Source organism: Podarcis tiliguerta (genome assembly GCF_965153285.1).
Source record: "Podarcis tiliguerta genome assembly, chromosome: 4".
NCBI lineage: Eukaryota > Metazoa > Chordata > Lepidosauria > Squamata > Lacertidae > Podarcis > Podarcis tiliguerta.
This window is the reverse complement of record NC_139537.1, coordinates 8,253,569-8,274,694: the sequence shown is the minus strand read 5'-3', so window position 1 is coordinate 8,274,694 and position 21,126 is coordinate 8,253,569. Positions and strand designations below refer to the sequence as shown.

At 46.3% G+C, this 21,126-nt stretch overlaps 1 protein-coding gene across 1 annotated transcript; it reads left to right on the top strand.

Annotated features, from left to right (window-relative positions):
* Positions 1–951: 951 nt before the first annotated feature.
* On the top strand, positions 952–20,717 carry THAP12 (THAP domain containing 12). The gene is made up of 5 exons (XM_083436334.1): positions 952–1,217; positions 8,243–8,363; positions 12,389–12,496; positions 15,677–15,713; positions 17,528–20,717. The coding sequence occupies exons 1-5, from the start codon at positions 958–960 to the stop codon at positions 19,465–19,467; spliced, it is 2,466 nt and encodes an 821-aa protein (XP_083292460.1). The 5' UTR covers positions 952–957; the 3' UTR covers positions 19,468–20,717.
* Positions 20,718–21,126: the final 409 nt, after the last annotated feature.

Below are 21,126 nucleotides of genomic sequence, written 5' to 3'. Positions count from 1 at the left end.
GCTGCAATGCAGGAATCTCAACTAAAGCACCAGGCATCATCATCATTATATCTAATAAATAAGATAATAAATAATCACAGTGCCAATTCCATCAACCCCTCCTGTCTCCTTCTGCCCTGTGCCTTGACAGGGACTCCAGGCGGCTTGCTGATAAAAGATAAGGCACAGAGTTGAGGGGGAGGAAGGCAACAAAATCTATTTTAAATAAACATTTTTATTTACTTTCATTTATTTGTTTCATTTACATAAAACCTTTATCGTCCGAGGGTCTCAAGGTTGGTGTACATGACTCTCCTCCTAACCATTTCATCCCCACAACAGTAGGCTAGGCAGGACCAAGCTCATTTAGCAAGCACAGAAAATGCATTTTTTAAAAAATAAAACTGAAATATACTCGGAGTCGAGTATGGATTTCATGCTCTTATTCAGCTCATAGTAGTGAGGAATGCCAGTACCCCCAGAATGTCTGCTTTATATATATTATTTGAATAATGGACGCCACGTGATTGGCTAATTCCGGGATTCTCCTGTAGGCCAATCAGGTTGCGGATTCACTTAAACCTGGAGTTGGATTGGGTGGCTCCTGCGGACCAATCAGACTGCTGCATCCTGGGTCCTATTGTTCTGGGACCAATCAGACTGCTGCATTCTGAATCCTATTGTTCTGGGACCAATCAGATTGCTGCATTTTGATCCTATGCAACTCAGTACATAACAAAAACCAACCAATCAAACAGCGGCAGAATTAAAACCAGACGCTTTACTGTATATATTTATTGGTAATTATTATTCAGCGCCCCGCACATGGCGGCGCTCCGAAAGGAATCCGGAAGTCTGGTTTGCCTTAACCCCTCTAAAGGGCGACGTCGTGCCGGGCAGCGGAGGCGTGGCTTGCGTGGGGAAAGGGTGAGTTCTTTAAGAATATGTTCTTCGCTGTGCGCAGGCGCGCGCGCCTCTATGCGCCTGCGCGGGCGCCTCGATGGTGGTTGGTTCTCCAGAGGGGGCGGCGCGGTGCATGGTGGGAAGGAGGCGGGAGGGCGGGCGGCGGCGGCGGCAGGGTTCCCTCGCTCTCCTCAGTCCGCGCCGAGGGCCGCGCTCGCGGGGCGTCCGGAGGAGCCGCCGCCGAGGATGCCGAATTTCTGCGCCGCCCCGAACTGCACCCGCAAGAGCACCCAGAGCGACCTGGCCTTCTTTCGCTTCCCGCGGGACCCCGCCCGGTTAGTTTCCTTTTTTGGGGTGCGGGGGCAAGAGGATGGAGATTATATGGAGGGGGGTGTCCCACGTCAAAGTAGTGGAAAGAAACCGCGGGGCCCGAGCCTGGGTTGGCGGGGAAGCGCGTTCACACGTTACGCAGCGGCGGACACGTGTTCGTCGTGGAACACGTGCGTGCGTGAAAGGGGAATCCCAGTCCCCGCGCATTCTGGCCGTATGCGTGCGTGTGTGCCGCGAACCTGAAGGTGGGGGTGCGTTTAGGCATCAGAGGCCGGTTCACACGTTACGCAGCGGCGGACACGTGTTCGTCGTGAAACACGTTCGTGCGAGAAGGGGGAATACCATTCTTTTTATTAATTTCCTTTATTGCAAAACAATTTACATATAGAACATGAAAAACAACACAAACGAACCAGTACAGAACCAACATACCAACTGGACACTAACTACACATCATTTAACATCAGACACACTTTTGACTTCCGATTCATCTCTTGTGCTTTTTACACGTTATTGTTCTTATATATGCACTTCCTTTTTTTATCTGTTATGTATCAAGAGATTTTTACTTTTGTAGTTTCCTTAATATTCAAGATTCAGTCTAGACCTGTCAGGAGATTTGCAATCATCACAGTACTTCTTTAGATATTCTTTAAACATGGTCCAATCTTTGCTCACTTTCTGTTTTGAGTTTCCTTTTATTCTCCCAGTCATTTTTGCAAGTTCCAGATATTCTATCAACTTCACCTGCCAGTCAATTTTTGAGGGGATTAAGTCACCTTTCCAGTTTTTTGCTATTAAAATTCAAGCCGCTGTAGTTGCATGCATAAAAAAGGTTCTAAAATGTTTTTGAATTTCTAGCTGTATGTATGTGTTTGCCGCGAACCTGAAGGTGGGGATGCATTTGGGCGTTATTCAGTGGCGGACACGGGTTTGTGTTGGGCAAAATTTAGCTCCCCTTCCCCCATACTTCTTATTTTCCCATAATTCCTCTGGGTGCAGTTGTTTTGTTTCAGATCTTTTCAGAAGATGAAGATCTAAGTGTAGATTTTATTGTCATTATTACTTTATGCCCCCTCAGCTCAGCACCCAAAACGCTCCAAAACGCTCTAGACCCAGTGTTGCTGCTTCACACGTGATGGCCGTGCCCTCAAAGGCAAGTTCCCAGACCTGTGTGCAGCACTTTGCGTCCAAGAGTAGGTTCACACATGGGTGGGGCGCATGGTCCTTGATTACTTAAGGACAGAAGAAACCTGCAGCCTCCTCTGTAAAGTTGATGGACTGCAACAACCCCCCTCCCCCCCCCCACTTCTGTGACCACTGGCCATGCTGGCTGGGACTGGGGGGATCTGGGAGTCCAGCAACATCTCCAGCAACTAAACAAGCCCTCATACTCCCATCCCTTTCTTTTTTTTAAAAAGATATTTATTAAAAGTTTTTTAGTTACAGAAAAAAAGTGTAAAAGAAAACAGAAACAATGAAAAGTTTAACAAACAATACATCAAAAATAAGGAAAAAAAACAATACATCAAAACAGCATAATAAAAAGAAAACACATCCAAATTCCATATCTTTGTCATTAACTTGGTTCATCGACCTCCTCACACCTCCCTTTTTTGTATTCTATTTCAATTAACTATTTCAGCAAATTCTTTCCATCTTACTCAATTTTTGTTCTATAATTTATCTTAACAATCTAACCTTAAATTTTTCATTTTATCCCGTTATCAATCCACTTTTACTTAAGTCTTTAATACATTCATTCCAGCATCCTTCTAACATTCATTAATTTTACAATGTTTTTGTAGATAGGCTTTAAATTTTTTCCAATCTTCTTCCACCGACTCTTCTCCCTGGTCTCGGATTCTGCCAGTCATTTCCGCCAGTTCCATACTCCCATCCCTTTCTTGAAGGGACAGGCTCACCTGTATACAGTCATACCTCATGTTACGTCCACTTCATGTTACGTTCTTTCAGGTTACGTCCCGCGGCGACCCGGAAGTACCAGAAAGGGTTAATTCTGGTATCGCTGCTCGTGCATGCGCAGAAGCACAAAATGACGTCACACACATGCGCAGAAGCGGCGAATCGCAACCTGCACGTGCACAGATGCACTGCTGCGGGTTGTGTTCTTTTCATGTTGCGAATGGGCCTCCGGAACGGATCCCATTCTCAACCACTGTATTTGCTGCTGCACACTTGTATACTGCCCTTTGGCAGTATCACTGGGCAGTTCGCCACACACACACAAAACAAGAACACAAGAATACAGTGGACGCTCAGGTTGCGAATGTGATCCGTGCGGGAAGCATGTTCGCAACCCGCAGCGCCACGTCTGCGCAGGTTGTGATCTGGCACTTCTGTGCATGCGCAAAGCGCGATTTAGCGCTTCTGCACAAGCGCTGAAACTCAGAAGTAACCCGTTCCAGTACTTCCAGGTTCAGCACAGTGCGCAACCCGAAAATCGCGCAACCCGAAGCGTCTGTAACACGAGGTTTGATGTGCATCATTAAAAACAAGACAGAAGATCGAAAACAGACCAATAACCTTGCCCCCGAAAAACACATTTAAGAGGTCATTTAATGTATTCACTGCTATATTACTGTTCCCCTTAGGGAAGCATTCGAAACTCTCATTGTTCCAGGCGCATTTTGCGACAGGGAATTTCATAGGCGTGAGCAGTTTTTCAGCTCTGTGCACCTAAGATTTCAGATTAAAACTGCAGAGTGGAAGGAAAAGAGAACCCTTTTCTGCCTCCCAACTTACAGCTACTCTCTGAAGAGTGGAGAAGAGATCCTCTTAGGAAGATTAGGGGGTGGGCAGAGGAAGGACTAGACCATGAGGAAAATGAACATAGTATTTTATCTGCAGTTCATTCGTTTTCAGCTTTGTATATTATAAAAAAGCACAGCTAGGCATTCTGTTGTTGGGCCCGTAACCTCGGTTTAAGGTAGCATTTAGCTCCTAGCTTTCATATCTCAGTTTCTAACACTGCCTTAGGGACACGTTTTGCTCATGACAATAGTGCTGTCACTTGAGTAATAATATTAAGTGTGTGTGTGTGTGTGTGTGTGTGTGTGTGTATTAAAATTTATATTTATACCCTACCATTTTCCCTGACAGAAAGTCAGCTTGGCTTACAGTTAAAATAAAAGCATTTACTTTTTTGTACCGCTTTGCCCAACATCCTTTGACTCAAACCCACAACCCTGGGATTTAGAGTCCCGTCCTCTAACCAACTGAGCTATCCCAAAATACACATGGATATATTGCTGTTCAGTTGAGGATAGCTTCAGGGACACATTCACACATATGGGTGTACACAGTTTGATTACTGTGCTCTTGCAGCTCAGTTTTCCTGTAATGGTACCTCGGATTACGAACTTAATCCGTTCCGGAAGTCCGTTCTTAAACGGAAATGGTTCTTAAACTGAGGCGTGCTTTCCCTAATGAGGCCTCCCGCTGCTGGTGCCCTTCCATCGTTCGGATTCCGTTCTTAGACCGAGGTAAAGTTCGCAAACTGGGACGGGACATTACTTCCGGTTTTGTGGAGATTTTTGGTTCTCTTTCCAGCCAAGAATATTTTGAAACCATTTAAACACATTTATCGGGAGACACTTCATGAATTAGAGGTTGAATAATTGGTTCACTTTGGTTTCTCAAACCACCTTATAGTGTCAAAAAGAATTTCCACAGCTGTACAAAATAGCAGATGTGGTTTAGTATGAAAATCATATATGTAGTTTGTTTTACACAGATTTAGTTTCACAGCTGAACCTTTCCGAGATGTGGGCAATCGTCCAAAACATACGTGCTGATGTGGCTCCTTAGAATATATTTTGCATGTTTCATCACGGCTTCTGCTTGAAAATTTCAACATCTGTCAATCCAGAAATAGCATGATAAGTGTGACTTCATTAGGATTTGAAAAACTGCACGGATACACCTGGATCTTCTTCCGATTTACCCCCCACTCACCCCAAAAACATATTGACCATTCTTGTTATTGGATCTACTGTTCAGAATTTATAAAATTCTTCCTTAGAGGGCCATCTGGCAACAAGAAAATAATTGAAAATGTCATGTCAGCATCATAGTTCTCTGGCATACCTTCCTGCCATTAAGCCGTTGCTCATTCATCAGCAGGTGCAAGATGAAATAAATTCTCTCTTGAGATGCTTTCCTTTGTCTATACCTTTCTCACAGGAGGAAGGAACATTATTTGAGGCAATGAGTAATCAGACCGAAGCCTGTTTGTTTATTCATTCATACATATATCCCACCATTCCTTCTAGTGAGAGCTTTTTGCCCCAGTGGCGTGAGCCTTTAAGCAAGGGTTGGTTTGTTCTTCATTCCTGTTTCACGAAAGTCAGATGGTTAAAGCTGACTGAACAACCGAGATAATTCCAGACCTTGACTATGAAAGTGCATTTTTACCCTGACCGTCTTAACTGAGATTAAAAAGTTGGTGTTTCCTAAATTTCTGATACCAGTGGCACTACTTTCTGAATTAACAGTGAAGTGAATCTCCAATTTTAATGCTTCCCAAAAGGTTTACATTTATATCAGCCTTGTAAACAAGCTGCCAAAAGTTACTGTCCCAAAAAATGGACTAGCAGGCTCCCATCAGCAGCCTGCTGCATTTCTGCCTTGGGCCTGGGGTTCCTCTGTCTTGTTTAGTCGTTTAGTCGTGTCCGACCCCCTGGACCAGAGCACACCAGGCACTCCTGTCTTCCACTGCCTCCCGCAGTTTGGTCAAACTCATGCTTGTTGCTTTGAGAACACTGTCCAACCATCTCACCCTCTGTCGTCCCCTTCTCCTTGTGCCCTCCATCTTTCCCAACATCAGGGTCTTTTCCAGGGAGTCTTCTCTTCTCATGAGGTGGCCAAAGTCTTGGAGCCTCAGCTTCAGGATCTGTCCTTCCAGTGAGCACTCAGGGCTGATTTCCTTCAGAATGGAGAGGTTTGATCTTCTTGCATTCCATGAGACTCTCAAGAGTCTTCTCCAGCACCATATTTCAAAAGCATCAATTATTCGGCGATCAGCCTTCTTTATGGTCCAGCTCTCACTTCCATACATCACTACTGGGAAAACCATAGCTTTAACTATACGGACCTTTGTTGGCCTTTAAAAAGTCTCTGCTTTTTAAAATGCTGTCTAGGTTTGTCATAGCTTTTCTCCCAAGAAGCAGGCGTCTCTTAATTTTGTGACTGCTGTCATCATTTGCAGTGATCATGGAACCCAAGAAAGTAAAATCTCTCACTGCCTCTGTCTTACCTTCATGCAATTCCTTGTTGCCTCTGACTACCAGGTGAATGCAGGGGTCAGGCATAGGCAAACTCCGGCCCTCCAGATATTTGGGACTACAATTCCCATCATCCCTATCTAACAGGACCAGTGGTCAGGGATGGTGGGAATTGTAGTCCCAAACACCTGGAGGGCCAGAGTTTGCCTATGCCTGGCATAGGTATTCCCTTGAGTATATTAGAGGAGGAATTACCTACCTGACCTGTGAGAAGTCCACGCCTTGTGTTTCTGCCTGGCCTCCTGATTTATGCGGAGAGGCAACAGGTAGCCTCACCTGAGCCCAGGTAATCCCACTGCTTGCCTGCACCGAATGGTCCAGTCATACCCAATATAAAGGAGTAACTCTAAAAAATCACAAGCAACACGCGGCTAATAACGTTTTAACCAAATCTTTGTAACATGTATTATTTCACATTTCTTAAACAGAAAATATATAATGGGGTCACAGAGGCAAACAAGCTTTTCGACAGTCACAATCCTGTAACTGTGCAATAACGGAAGCTCCAAGTCATACCTCAGGTTGCAGCCGCTTCAGGTTGCGTTTCTTCGGGTTATGGACTCCCAAAACCCAGAAGTACCGGAACAGGTTACTTCTGGGTTTCGGTGGCCGCACATGCGCAGAAGCGCCAAATCACAACCCACCTGTGCACAGACACGGGTTGCGAATGCTGCGGCTTGCGAACGTGCATCCCGCACGGATCACGTTCGCAGCCTGAGTGTCCACTGTATTTCACAATTCTTAAACAGAAAATATATAATGGAGTCACAAACAAGCCATTCGACAGTCACAATCCTGTAGTCGTGCAATAATGGAAGCTCCAAGCGTAGTAATTCTTAAACAGAAAGTATGTACCGTATTTTTTGCTCTATAAGACTCACTTTTTCCCTCCTAAAAAGTAAGGGGAAATGTGTGTGCGTCTTATGGAGTGAATGCAGGCTGCGCAGCTATCCCAGAAGCCAGAACAGCAAGAGGGATCGCTGCTTTCACTGCACAGCGATCCCTCTTGTTGTTCTGGCTTCTGAGATTCAGAATATTTTTTTCTTGTTTTCCTCCTCCAAAAACTAGGTGCGTCTTATGGTCTGGTGCGTCTTATAGAGCGAAAAATACGGTAATAGAATAACAGATAATGAAAGTCTATCACTGTTGCATGCCCAACATAAGGCAATACAGTGGTACCTCAGGTTAAAGACGCTTTAGGTTGCAGACGCTTCAGGTTACATACTCCGCTAACCCAGAAATAGTACCTCAGGTTAAGAACTTTGCTTCAGGATGAGAACAGAAATTGTGCAGCAGCAGCGGGAGGCCCCATTAGCTAAAGTGGTACCTCAGGTGAAGAACAGTTTCAGGTTAAAAACGGACCTCCAGAACGAATTAAGTACTTAACCCGAGGTACCACTGTATAGTCCATAAGCGTCAAAGAGGCAAACAAGCCTTTCAACAGTCAAAGTCCTGTGACCGTGCGACAATGGGTACATCAAGTAGCATAGGATCAGCACTCACTAAGACGTGTAGAAAGCAATATAAAGGAGTGGCAGAGTCCTAGTTCCTGCAGAGACTTGGTTGGACTTATCCTCTTCCCAGAGCCGTCTTGCATAAACGCAGCGGGTACTGTCTTTCGTGGCTCACAGGCACCTCTAAATGACTTTATCTGTTTGGTGGAGGAGCAGCGCCTTCTCTGGCAACTATTGTTTTGGGAGCTAATGACCTGTTATCTCTCGCAGATGTCAGCGTTGGGTTGAGAACTGCCGAAGGGCCGATTTGGAAGATAAGACGCCCGACCAATTGAACAAGCACTACAGGCTGTGCGCGAAGCACTTTGAAACCTCGATGATATGTAGGAGTGTAAGTAAAAGGAATCGGCAGTAATTGTCTACTGCTTCCTATGCGACATGCAAGTGGATTCCGCCTTCCTCCTGCGTTAACTCGTGTCGGAAGCAGGAGTCCCAGGAACGTCTTATCAAACAAAATGCTTTTCGCGACTTGATTTACTGCCTGTTGCTAATTGACTGGCTCTTCCCGCCAGCTGGAATGTGCGGGTTGCCTTCTGCCCTCTGCTGTGCGTGCCTAACCTGTGTGCTTTCAGTGCTTTTAAGCCTTGCAGGATTACTTAAATATGAAAAAATGCAGGGGGGTGTATTGGTGTTCTGGGAATCGGCAGTGTACGTGTCGGAGAAAAGCAGCGATTGGGCTCTCCCATTGAAAATACTGGGTTTCCTTGAAGAGCCTTGCCTGAAACTCTGCTGGGGAGAATTCCATCTCTACAATCAAATTGCGTTTTATGGCCTCAAAAACGTTTTTGGAATAATATTTTAGATAGCCAAGTGGATTAGCTTGCACATGGGATGCAGAAGCAGCTGGATTCACTTTTGCTACGTTGGTGTAGAATTTTGCTTTAAAACATCAGGTGCCTCCCCCTGCACACCCCCCCCCCCCCCCCCCCGGATTGGCAGGTAGCCTTTTGAGGAAGGGCTTGCATGAGAATCCCATATGCATTAATATAATTCCCTGAAAGCAGCTGTTTCCCCCCCCCCCCATGTAAAAAAAAACGCACTAGTTGCCTTTTAAAATCCTCTCTCAAGAGTGCTGGATGTTGGGAGGGGATTCAAAGTACAGTCATACCTCAGGTTACAGACGCTCTTCAGGTTGTACGTTTTCGGGTTGCGCACCGCGCTGAACCCAGAAGTACCGGAATTGGGTTACCTCCGGGTTTCAGTGCGTGTGCAGAAGCACTAAATCGCGCTTTGCACAGAAGCGCTGAATCGCAGCCCGCGTGTGCGCAGACACGGCACTGTGGGTTGCAAACGCTGCGGGTTGCGAACGTGCCTCCCGCACGGATCACGTTCGCAACCCAAGCACCCACTGTATAAGTATGGCAACATTTTGCTGGCTACCTTCCTTGTTGTCTCAGAACTCCAGCATAACAATCACATAAATGAAACGGGGACCAGAAACTGTTCATCACCTGCTCGTCTGAGAACCCTAGACTATAGCTCAGCAGTGTTCATCCTCCCCTCCAAACATGGTTGCAAACTCATAGGTAAAGGTAAAGGTACCCCTGCCCGTTCGGGCCAGTCTTGCCAGACTCTAGGGTTGTGCGCTCATCTCACTCTAGAGGCCAGGAGCCAGCGCTGTCCGAAGACACTTCCGGGTCACGTGGCCAGCGTGACAAGCTGCATCTGGCGAGCCAGCGCAGCACACGGAACGCCGTTTACCTTCCCGCTAGTAAGCGGTCCCTATTTATCTACTTGCACCCGGGGGTGCTTTCTAACTGCTAGGTTGGCAGGCGCTGGCACCGAACGACGGGAGCGCACCCCGCCGCGGGGATTCGAACCGCCGACCTTTAGATCAGCAAGTCCTAGGTCCTGAGGCTTTAACCCACAGCGCCACCCGCGTTCCGTGTTGCAAACTCATGCCTACTGTTAAAAGGACACTCCAGAGAGAGCTGTAGCGGACTGCATGGATGAGTATACCTACAGAATACAGTGGTACCTCCGGATGCGAACGGCATCCATTCCAGAGCCCCGTTCTCATCCTGAGTAAGACGCGACTGCGCGTGCATGGGTCACGTTTTGCCGCTTCCACGCATGCATGTGATGTCATTTTGAGCGTCTGTGCGAGCGGTGAAACCCGGACGTAACGCGCTCTGTTACTTACGGGTCGCCGCGGAGCTTAACTTGAAAACGCTTAACCTGAAGCACATCTAACCCGAGGTATGACTGTACAGTGGTGCCCCGCAAGACGAATGCCTCGCAAGACGGAAAACCCGCTAGACGAAAGGGTTTTCCGTTTTGGAGGTGCTTCGCAGGACGAATTTCTCTATGGGCTTGCTTCGCAAGACGAAAATGTCTTGCGATTCCTGGGGGTTTTTTTCCGCTCCCCACCCCCTTTTTCTAAGGCACTAAGCTGCTAATAGCCTTTTAGCAGCTAATCCGCTAATCCCTTAAGCCTTTAGTAGCCGCTAATCCGCTAATAGGGTTGCTTCGCAAGACGAAAAAACCTCTAGACGAAGAGACTCACGGAACGGATTCTTTTCGTCTTGCGAGGCACCACTGTATATGCATTTTACAAATGTGCTTGTCTCATTCATTGGTTGCATTTTGCAGGAGTGCAGCTGGTGCATTAAAAGCATGCCTCTTATGCAATTTCAGCTTGGCTGGTCCCAACATAAAAATACTCTTCCCTCTGCTGGTGTCTTGGCAGGGAGGCAAGCTTGCCAAACTTTCTTCTAAGAGCAGTTTGGTTTCAATAGCCTCCCATTATCCAGATCGTTTGGTTCCTTGGTCTTGCCTGGGGGCAGGGCAGGTGGGAAGAGTTCTTCTGGGGTGGGATGGGGGGGACAGGAACCCAGTTGCCCTGTTAAGTGCAATGCACCCAGAAATGTCAGTGACATCTGTGAGGAGTTGCTACTTTTAGTGGGATTTATAAGAACTGTTAACTTCAAAAACGTGTGTTGTAGCCTCTCTCTCCCCCAGCTCCTTTTTCCTTGTGTGCCGTGTCCGTTTCGCTTGCATGCCTGAGGGCAGGAGTCGATTTAATACTGATTTTTGTAAGCCGCTCTTGAGAGTTTTTGGTCTACAACGTGGGGTATAAATGCCCTAAACGAATTTATTTGTCTCTGTGGCCAGGCAGTTCTGAAAGTTTGCAATATCAAAAGCAACACGATGGCCAGAAACAATAACAATGTGAAAAACTTTATGGAATAATTCAGAACATCAAAACTAACAAACTGAAGTCTCTGAAAGACCTTAAATGAGTCATGGTGCCAGACTTTACCCGGTGTAAGTAGAAAGATATGTAATTTCTTTATTAACCAATCTTTTTTCGAATAGATATAATGAAAAATACTCTGGAACAGTGCTCATGCGATTAGGAAGTTACTGTGCTACCATATGTTTCGCTCCATAAGACACACCTAGTTTTTAGAGGAGGAAAACAAGAACGAAACAGTGAATGAAACAGTGGATATATGATTTTTGTGGTTCATGTTGTGGCCACAGACATGTGATCTGATGGTGAATTTGAGGTTTTTTGCTCATCCTTTTCTTCTAATTTCTCCTTATTGCTTTAGTTTTCCTGCTTTCCCCCTTTGCAAGTTTGCTGTCTTTACCTCCCCCCTCCCAGGCAGCCTCCTTTATCTCTAGCGTCCCTTATCTCTCTCCCCGAGCTTTGTTTTAACACCCACTTCCCTCTTTCAAAAAAAAAGAGAGCATGATCTGCTTTTTGCCCCTGGGCAATTTGGCTCCAGGGACCACGCATTCGCTCCATAAGACGCACAGACATTTCCCCTTACTTTTTAGGAAGAAAAAAGTGTGTCTTATGGAGCGAAAAATACGGTACTTAATGAGTGTTGAACTAATTGGCTGATGAAGAATTCAACGAAACAGTAGTGGTTATCCGGAAACACTGTTCAGCAGAGTTCAGAATTGGACATTTGCTGATTATACAACGCTTCACAGCTTGCTCTCCGCTGGGTAAAGTCTGGCACTATGATTCATTTAAGGACTTTGAGAGACTTCAGTTTGTTAGTTTTGATGTTTTGAATTATTCTATAAAGTTTTTCACATTGTTATTGTTTCTGGCCATTGTGTTAGTTCTGAGAGTTGAGCAGAATCATACTTAACTGTACTTGGCAGGGATGGATAAGAGTTGACATAAATCCAAAAGCTAAGGTATATAAAAGCAGATTCGCCACATGCTCTTTTGGTGGTTTGCCATTTTCCAGAGGGCTCCCTCCTGATTCTAAATGAAGGATAGTAACCTGGGGTGAGAAATCCCTCTGCGCCTTCCCTGGGAACTTGTTTTTCCCCTCTTAAAGAAACATGCTGTAAAACAATGAGAGATGAAGACTTTTGCTTTTCTCTTTGCAGAGTCCCTACAGGACTGTTTTACGAGACAACGCCGTGCCAACAATTTTCGACCTCACGAGCCATTTGAACAACCCACATAGCAGACACAGGAAGAGAATTAAAGAGCTGGTAGGTTTGCCTTGGACTGAGATGCTACAACTAAGCCGACCAGTCAGTCTTTGTTCTCTGTTGTGGCTTGAAGTCAAAACAATAAAGAAGTAAGAAAGGAATTATAACAAGACAATATACTCCCAGTAGCAGAAAAATATAATTTATTTACTATACTACCGTGGAGGCAGAAAACTGGCTCAAACTTCAGAAACTGCCAAGTCGAGTCCCACCACTGCTAACAGCGTCACCCTATTTTGTGAAAGAGGGACACATGTGGCACTGTGGTCTAAACCACAGAGCCTAGGGCTTGCTGATCAGAAGGTTGGCAGTTTGAATCCCCGCGACGGGGTGAGCTCCCGTTGCTCGGTCCCAGCTCCTGCCAACCTAGCAGTTCAAAAGCATGTCAAAGTGCAAGTAGATAAATAGGTACCACTCTGGTGGGAAGGTAAACAGCGTTTCCATGTGCTGCTCTGGTTCTCCAGAAGCGACTTAGTCATGCTGGCCACATGACCCAGAAGCTGTCTATGGACAAATGCCGGTTCCCTCAGCCTATAGAGCGAGATGAGTGCCGCAACCCCAGAGTCATCCACAACTGGACCTAATGGTCAGGGGTACCTTTACCTTTATTTTGTGAAAAGGCGGCAGAAATTTGTTTTGGGTTTGTTTGTTTGCTTGCTTGCTTGTTTTTCAATTCAGATTAATTTGCTTTTACTTCCACAACTGGGTCTGAAAAAAATGGTGGAAATTTGCAGAAGAAAAATAAGGCAACAGATTGAAAAATGAGGTACGTCCTCTACATAACCACAGCCACAAAGAAAGAGTCTAAAGTCGTAAAGCGTTTTGGCACCTGTTAACATCCTGAGAGAAGTTAGCGCTGTTACGTAATTTCAGAGAGGCTAGCGATACGGTTATGCCCCAAAAGGTATATAGTTCAGTACAAGAGGAATGGGAATAAGCCCAGGTTTTCTCAGAGTGCAGCTTCACTGTATGTTTTGCCACGGTCTCCAATTACGAATTCTCTTGTTCGTTTTAGCATCCTCAGCCTTATGAGAAGTTGACGGTTTGATGGGTTTCTTCCAAATGAGGAGTTGAATATTTATTTATTTATTTCTTGGAATATATATATATATATATATATATATATATATATATATATATAGGCAACAGAGGAAAGCTCTCATTTCCTCCACTTCCACCTGGGCTGGTGGTGCTCTTTTTTATAATTTTTTTTTATTTTCAATGCAAAATTACAACAATAATTACAAACATTGAATCCAAAATAAAACAGTACAAACAAGAAAAAAAAACCAGAACACAAAAGGAAAAAGAACAACGAGAAACAAAAACACACATCTACAAATAAAACCATATCATCATTCTAATGTAGTCATTACATACATATACACATATTGACTTCCTTCCTTTGTTCTAAGTCCTTGAAATTTTTACTCTTTCTAACTTGTTGTGTCTGATGTAGAGTACTTCTATCTTTATCCTTTTTACACCGTTTTTCTCTTTGTTTAACCCTGCAAAGCTTCATTCATTACGTACCGATATGCTTACTCCACAACAATGTTTTTTCATATACTCTTTAGCACACCCCCGTTCTTTTAATAATTTTTGGTCCGATTGTCCCCTTATGAAAGCTGTGAGTCTTGCCAGATTTATATAGTCACAAAATTTAATTTGCCTTTCTTTCATTGATGGAATTTTTCTCCCTTTCCAATTTTTTGCTATGAGCAACCTGGCAGCTGTCGTCGCATAGAGGAATACTTTCCTTTGATTGTCAGGAATATCATTTGTGATTATACCTAAAAGGAATAATCTGGTTTTTTACTAAAAGATATATATAAAGGCAGGGATGCGGGTGGCGCTGTGGGTTAAACCACAGAGCCTAGGGCTTGCCGATCAGAAGGTCGGCAGTTTGAACCCCCGTGACGGGGTGAGCTCCCGTTGCTCCGTCCCTGCTCCTGCCAACCTAGCAGTTCCAAAGCACGTCAAAGTGCAAGTAGATAAATAGGTACCGCTCCAGCGGGAAGGTAAACAGCGTTTCCATGCACTGCTCTGGTTCGCCAGAAGCGGCTTAGTCATGCTGGCCACATGACCCGGAAGCTGTACGCCAGCTCCCTTGGCCAGTAAAGCGAGATGAGCACCGCAACCCCAGAGTCGCCCGCGACTGGACCTAATGGTCAGGGGTCCCTTTACCTATATATAAAGGCAACAGAGGAAAGCTCTCATTTCCTCCACCGCCACCTGGGCTGGTGGTGCTCTTAAGGGGCGCGCAAGACTTTGCTGAGTTGCCTGTCACTGTTGTGGTTGGCACTGTCAACGTCCCATCCCCCAAACTCTTGGGGATGCTTGCAGAGTGCAGACCGGTTTCTTAGTTTGTGGAAGGAAGGGAGAAGTGGAGCAGGTCTCTCTTGCCATTTCTCCAAAACCCAGTATAATATGAGGCACGACCCCCTCTCAGCATTCCCTAGCCCTCTGTGGACTTGGAAAGTGAGCAGGGTTGGATTTTTGTGCCTTGCAGTGTGAAATATTCCTCCTCCTCTGTGAGGTTCTCCAGGAGGTGGTGGTGTTGTTTAGTCATGTCCGACTCTTCCTGACCCCCTGGACCAGAGCACGCCAGGCACTCCTGTCTTCCACTGCCTCCCGCAGTTTGGTCAAACTCATGCTGGTAGCTTCGAGAACACTGTCCAACCATCTCATCCTCTGTCGTCCCCTTCTCCTTGTGCCCTCCATCTTTCCCAACATCAGGGTCTTTTCCAGGGAGTCTTCTCTTCTCATGAGGTGGCCAAAGTCTTGGAGCCTCAGCTTCAGGATCTGTCCTTCCAGTGAGCACTCAGGGCTAATTTCCTTCAGAATGGAGAGGTTTGATCTTCTTGCAGTCCATGGGACTCTCAAGAGTCTCCTCCAGCACCAGAATTCAAAATGGCAGAATTCAAAAGCATCAATTCTTCGGTGATCAGCCTTCTTTATGGTCCAGCTTTCAGTAGTTTCAGTAGTTTCCAGGAGGTACTACTATGAAATAAAACCTCATTTCTTTCTGTAGGCTTCCGAAGCCACGCAACCAAAGACAGTTTTATCCCTAATTGACCGGAATATACGTTTGGATTCAAAAGACTCCTGCTTATAAAATTAGTAGATTTCTAGTGACTTGTCGGTGGCTCATAGAATGTCTTGTTTTTCTCTCTTCAGAGTGAAGAAGAAATAAGAACATTAAAGCAGCAAAAGAGTAAGTTGATCGGACAATTGAAGGAGGGATAACCTCTGGAGGCAATTAGCTTATGATTAGAAAATATCATATTTTGGTCCCGTTTCTTCAGGAAGCAGCTTCCTCCTTGCGTAAAAGGCTGAATGCAAATGTCCTACGTCAATACAATGACTCAATGGTATTAAACGCTCTCTTAACTCCTGGGATTGTGACTTGTGCACAGCCAAGCCCTATTGGTATCAGTGGAATAATTTAGCATATGATTTTTAAGTCTCTTCTTTCCCTTGAAATCAATGGGACTTTGGCTGAATCGTGTCTGCTGTGTGGTGAACGATGAAGAGGTCCAAAGCTTTCATACGCTGCATTCTTAGCCATACACCAAAAGTAGTCCTTGGACGACCATGTGGTTGCAAACACACGCAGCCTACAGCAGCCTTCGCAAACCATATATTTGGGACTACAGCCCCAAAGCATATGGAGGTTGTCAACGTCAGGTTGACGTATGCTGGCCTACAGAGACACTCATCAGGAGTGTTAGAAACTCAGATATATAAGCTAGGCCCCAAATGGCTCCTTAAACCAGGGTTACAGTAGCCAAAACAAAATGTCTAGTTGCTATTTTGGGGCTTGAAAGTCGTATTTTTCAGTTATGACTTTTGGGTTCCTGAAATTCATTCTGATCGTGCAGATAAAATATAATGGGTAGAATTCTACAGGTTGTGTTGTTAGTGTGTGAAAACGTTCCAGATTCAATGATCCTCAGGTATACACCTCCAGATGGTGGAGATGTCAGGTTTGCCCTGTCCTAAAGTGTGCAATGGGCCTGAGTCCTTCATTGGGATAAGAGAAATTTATTACATGTGTATTGTGTTCTTCCTAGAAAGTTAATATGCCCTCCACCATTGAGTGGTTTACAGTTGGCAATCTAAAATAGTCATTAAACATGCAAATAAAAAGAAACAAGTTACACGTATGTGTATACCAAAATCACATTGCAATATCACCATGTTTTTCGCTCCATAGGACGCACTTTTCCCCCTCCAAAAATTAAGGGGAAATGTATGTGCGTCCTATGGAGCGAATGCAGGCTCCCTGGCTTCAGCGATAGCAACGCGAAGCCTCCGAAGCCTGCGCTCCGGAGGTTTCGCGTTGCTTTCGCTGAAGCCAGGAGAGTCTGGTCTTTGAGGCTGGCGGTGGGGGAAAGCAGCGCTTCCCCCCACCGCCAGCCCCACAGGCTCGGTCGAAAAGCCCGCAGGAGCCCCTTCTCCCTCCTGTGGGCTTTTGCGGGAGATGGGGGAATTCCACCACCTCCCGCAATTGCAGGGAGAAGGTCTGGGAGAGGTGCACAGGCTTGATTTCCCCCTCTGAAAACTAGGTGCGCCCTATAGTCAGGTGCGCCCTATAGAGCGAAAAATACGGCAATTGAAAAGTATGTGCAGCTGTTAATATTGTTATACATGCAGTGCTGTCTATTGGCTAAGGCAGTACATCTTTCTCAGCCATTGTTGGGCTACAGCTCCCATCATCCCTGACCACTGGTCCTGCTAGCTAGGGATGATGGGAGTTGTAGTCCAACAACATCTGGGGGCCCATGTTTGAGAAACACCGATGCAAGGGGTCACCAGCATAGTGTGCTTTCGGTGTCCTGATCTCCAACTCCCAGCAGCCTCTGTCAACCTGGCCAGTTGCCAGGAATGATGGGAGTTGTAGTCTACGTCATCTGGAGGGGGCACCATTGTTGACTACCCATGGTCAAAGAGTTCTGGAGCGCCGCAGATGATGAGTTGGTGTTGCTGGTGTTTCCATATTAAATGTATCATTATCTCCTCTCCTAGTTGATGAAGCTTTTGAGCAGGAAAAGATGAACCAGGAATCTGTCGACAATGACATGCGGAACCCAGCCTCTGAGGAAGGCGGCGACGAGCCGGTCGAAGACGATGTCCCTTTAACGCAAGAGGAGAGGGAAAACAAAGATTACCTTAAATCTCTGTTTGAGATTTTAATCCTGATGGGGAAGCAGAACATCCCTTTGGACGGCCACAGCGCCGACGAACTCCCTGAAGGGATCTTTACTCCAGACAACTTCCAGTCTCTCTTGGAATTCAGGATCAATTCCGGAGATGAGGTTCTGCGGAAGCGGTTTGAGACCACGGCCGTGAACCTCGCCTACTGCTCCAAAGCCCAGCAGAAGCAAATGCTGGAGATATGCGAAAGCTGCGTGCGGGAAGAAACCCTTCGCGAGGTTAGGGATTCTCACTTCTTCTCCATCATCACAGAAGAGGTGGTGGATCTCGCCGGCGAGGAGCACTTGCCGGTGCTGGTGAGATTTGTGGACGATTCTCACAACCTGAAGGAGGAATTCATAGGCTTCTTGCCGTACGAGGCGGACCCCGAAATCCTGTCCGTTAAGTTCCACACGACCATTACCGAAAAGTGGGGCTTGAACATGGAGTACTGTCGAGGCCAAGCCTACATCGTCTCCAGCGGGTTTGCCTCGAAAATGAAGACTGTGGCGACAAGGATCTTGGAGAAATACCCTCAAGCTGTTTATACGCTGTCGTCTTCCTGTGCCTTGAACATTTGGCTAGCCAAATCTATTCCAGTCCTGGGCATTTCCATCGCCCTGGGAAAGATAGAGGAGGTTTGCACGTTTTTCCACCAGTCGCCCCAGTTGCTAGCCGACCTGGACAACGTTATCTCCATCCTCTTTCCGAACAGCGAAGAGCGGGGGAACGAGCTGAAGGAAGTGGTGCGTTCCCACTGGACGGGCCGCCACGACGCCTTTGAGATTGTGGTGGACCTCATGCAAGCCCTGGTGCTCTGCCTGGACTCCATAAACGACACTTCCGTCCGGTGGAACAGCTCGGTTGCCAGCCGGGCCTGCACGCTTTCCACCGCCCTGTCGGATTTCGACTTTGTGGTCACGGTCGTGATCATCAAGAACATTCTCTCTTTCACCAGGGCCTTTGGCAAGAACCTGCAAGGCCAGACCTCGGACGTCTTCTTTGCAGCCAGCAGTTTGACGGCGGTCTTGCATTCCCTGAACGAGGTGATGGAGAACATTGAGGTGTACCACGAGTTCTGGTTTGAGGAAGCCACCACCTTGGCCACCAAGCTGGACCTGCCCGTCAAGCTGCCCGGGAAATTCAGCCGCGCCCAGCAAGGGAGCTTGGACTCCGAAATCACCCCGGAAAACTACTACAAGGAAGCCCTTAGCATCCCCACCATGGAGCACATAATTCAGGAGCTGAAGGACATCTTCTCCGAGCAGCACCTGAGGGCTCTGAAGTGCTTGTCTCTGGTGCCCTCGGTCATGGGGCAGCTCAAATTCAACACCTCCGAGGAGCACCATGCCGACATGCACAAAAACGACCTCCCCAATCCGGACACGCTCTCCGCGGAGCTTCATTGCTGGAGGATCAAGTGGAAGCACAGAGGAAAGGACATTGAGCTCCCCACCACCATTTACGAAGCTCTCCATTTGCCCGACATCAAGTTTTTCCCCAACGTCTACGCCTTGCTGAAGGTCCTCTCCATCCTGCCCATAATGAAGGTGGAGAACGAGAAATTTGAGGTGGGCCGGAGGCGCTTGAAGGCCTACCTGAGGAACACCTTGACCCAGCAGAGGTCCAGCCACCTGGCCCTGCTCAACATCAACTTTGACATTAAGCACGACTTGGATATGATGGTTGACACCTACATCAAGCAGTACCCCGAGAAAGTAGAGGAGGATTTCCTTCCCCCTAACAGTTCAGAAGCGACGGAAGAGACTTAACACAGGAACGGGGCGGTTCTCCCTGGTCTGTTTTGGAGACTTAGTTTTGCCTTAAAAAAAGGCAGGTTGGGGGTTCATAACTGAAAGAGGAGTAGCTGGGTCCTAGCAAGCATCTTTCTGTTCCTACGGGGTGTTTCCTCAACAAGCCCTGAGCAATTGCTCAGGTTTTGTTGCTTCTTGACCTCCCCACCCCCTGCCCCGATTTACCATTCTGTAAAGCTTTTATTATTTAAAACTGCAGAGTGTGCAGTTGCCGCGACTGTGCGCCTGCTCTCTCTTCCCCACTTGCCGTCCCTTACAATACGACGCAGTTTAATCTCTTCACTTTAGGGAAACCCTGTTCATGGGTTGCCATACTTCTGCCCAGATAACTAAAAAATACCCTTTAAAAATGAACAAAATTGTGTTGGGTTGCTGCTGTTTCAGCTTATGGGTCTCCCTGAACCCCGGACAGGAAAAACTTGGTATACATTTAAATTAACTATTTAGAGCAGTTTGAATTGGGTCTAATCCATTCCTTCCTATTGTTACTGGACTCCAGCTTCCATCATCCTTGCTGGCTGGGGCTGATAGGCATTGGAGTCTCCGGTACCAAGAGAACCCTGTGATGGTTACCTACCCTAAACCCTGTGATGGTTACCTACCCTAAACTAATCTGTTGTCGAAATTCTTTTATGTGTCTGGAGTTCAGTTCCCCTGAGACTTGCAGGACTTCCCACAACACTGCACAGAGGATTTTAGACAGGGGCTTTTGCCCCCTTCTCATTTCGGTGATCCTAGTCCGGCCGTTCCGGAGGAATGTGTCTTTTTTTCAAAGGGGTCCGCTAACTTCATCTTGTTTCATCTTGCTGCCCTTGTTTCCCTTCTGTTCCACTGACTGTTTGATGGCCCTCTTTGACCTCTCCTCTACGTTTAGGACTGGAAGAGAGCTCTCCACCCCCCCCCCCCCCGGAATGGAGCTATCTTGTAAAAGGAACAACAACAGAAAACTATATTCCAAGAGCATCTAAAACTGTGCGTCAGCCAGACTTGCATCTATAGGTTTTTACTAGCCTCCAGAATATGAATTGCAAGCCTAGTTAGGCAGAAGAGCAAAGTGGAGGATATGTTCTGTTTTGGTTTGGGGTTTTTTTTAAAAGAAAAATGTAGAAGTCCTATGAAGATTTTTTTTCCTGCTGGTATTTTTTTGGCAAACAAAGGAAATGTTTTTGTATAGTTTTATTTCCATCCAGAATAAAATGTGAATTTGCTATTTTGGTATTATCTGTGTGCTGTGGCCATAGAGCAGGCTGTGTGTGTGTGTGTGTGTGTGTGTACACACAAATGATTGGTCTTTTTACAGGGCCCAGGAAAGAGATTCTGCTGCTGTTCCCATCCAGGAACACTTTGTGTGTTGGGTCACCTGCCAAGCAAACCCTGAGTGTCTGCCACAGATCTTGTATGCAGAGAGGATTCTGGCACTTGAGGTTGTGTGTTTGATTCATGGGGAGGTACTAGCAAGGCCTGTTAAAAACCTGAGAATAGCCTTTCTGGATCAAGCCAATGGCCCGTCTAGTCCAGCATCTATGACGAGATCGTAGAATTGTACAGTCGTACCTCGGAAGTTGATCAGAATTTCATTCAACATCTGAAACGTTTGGAAGCCAAAGCGCAGCTTCT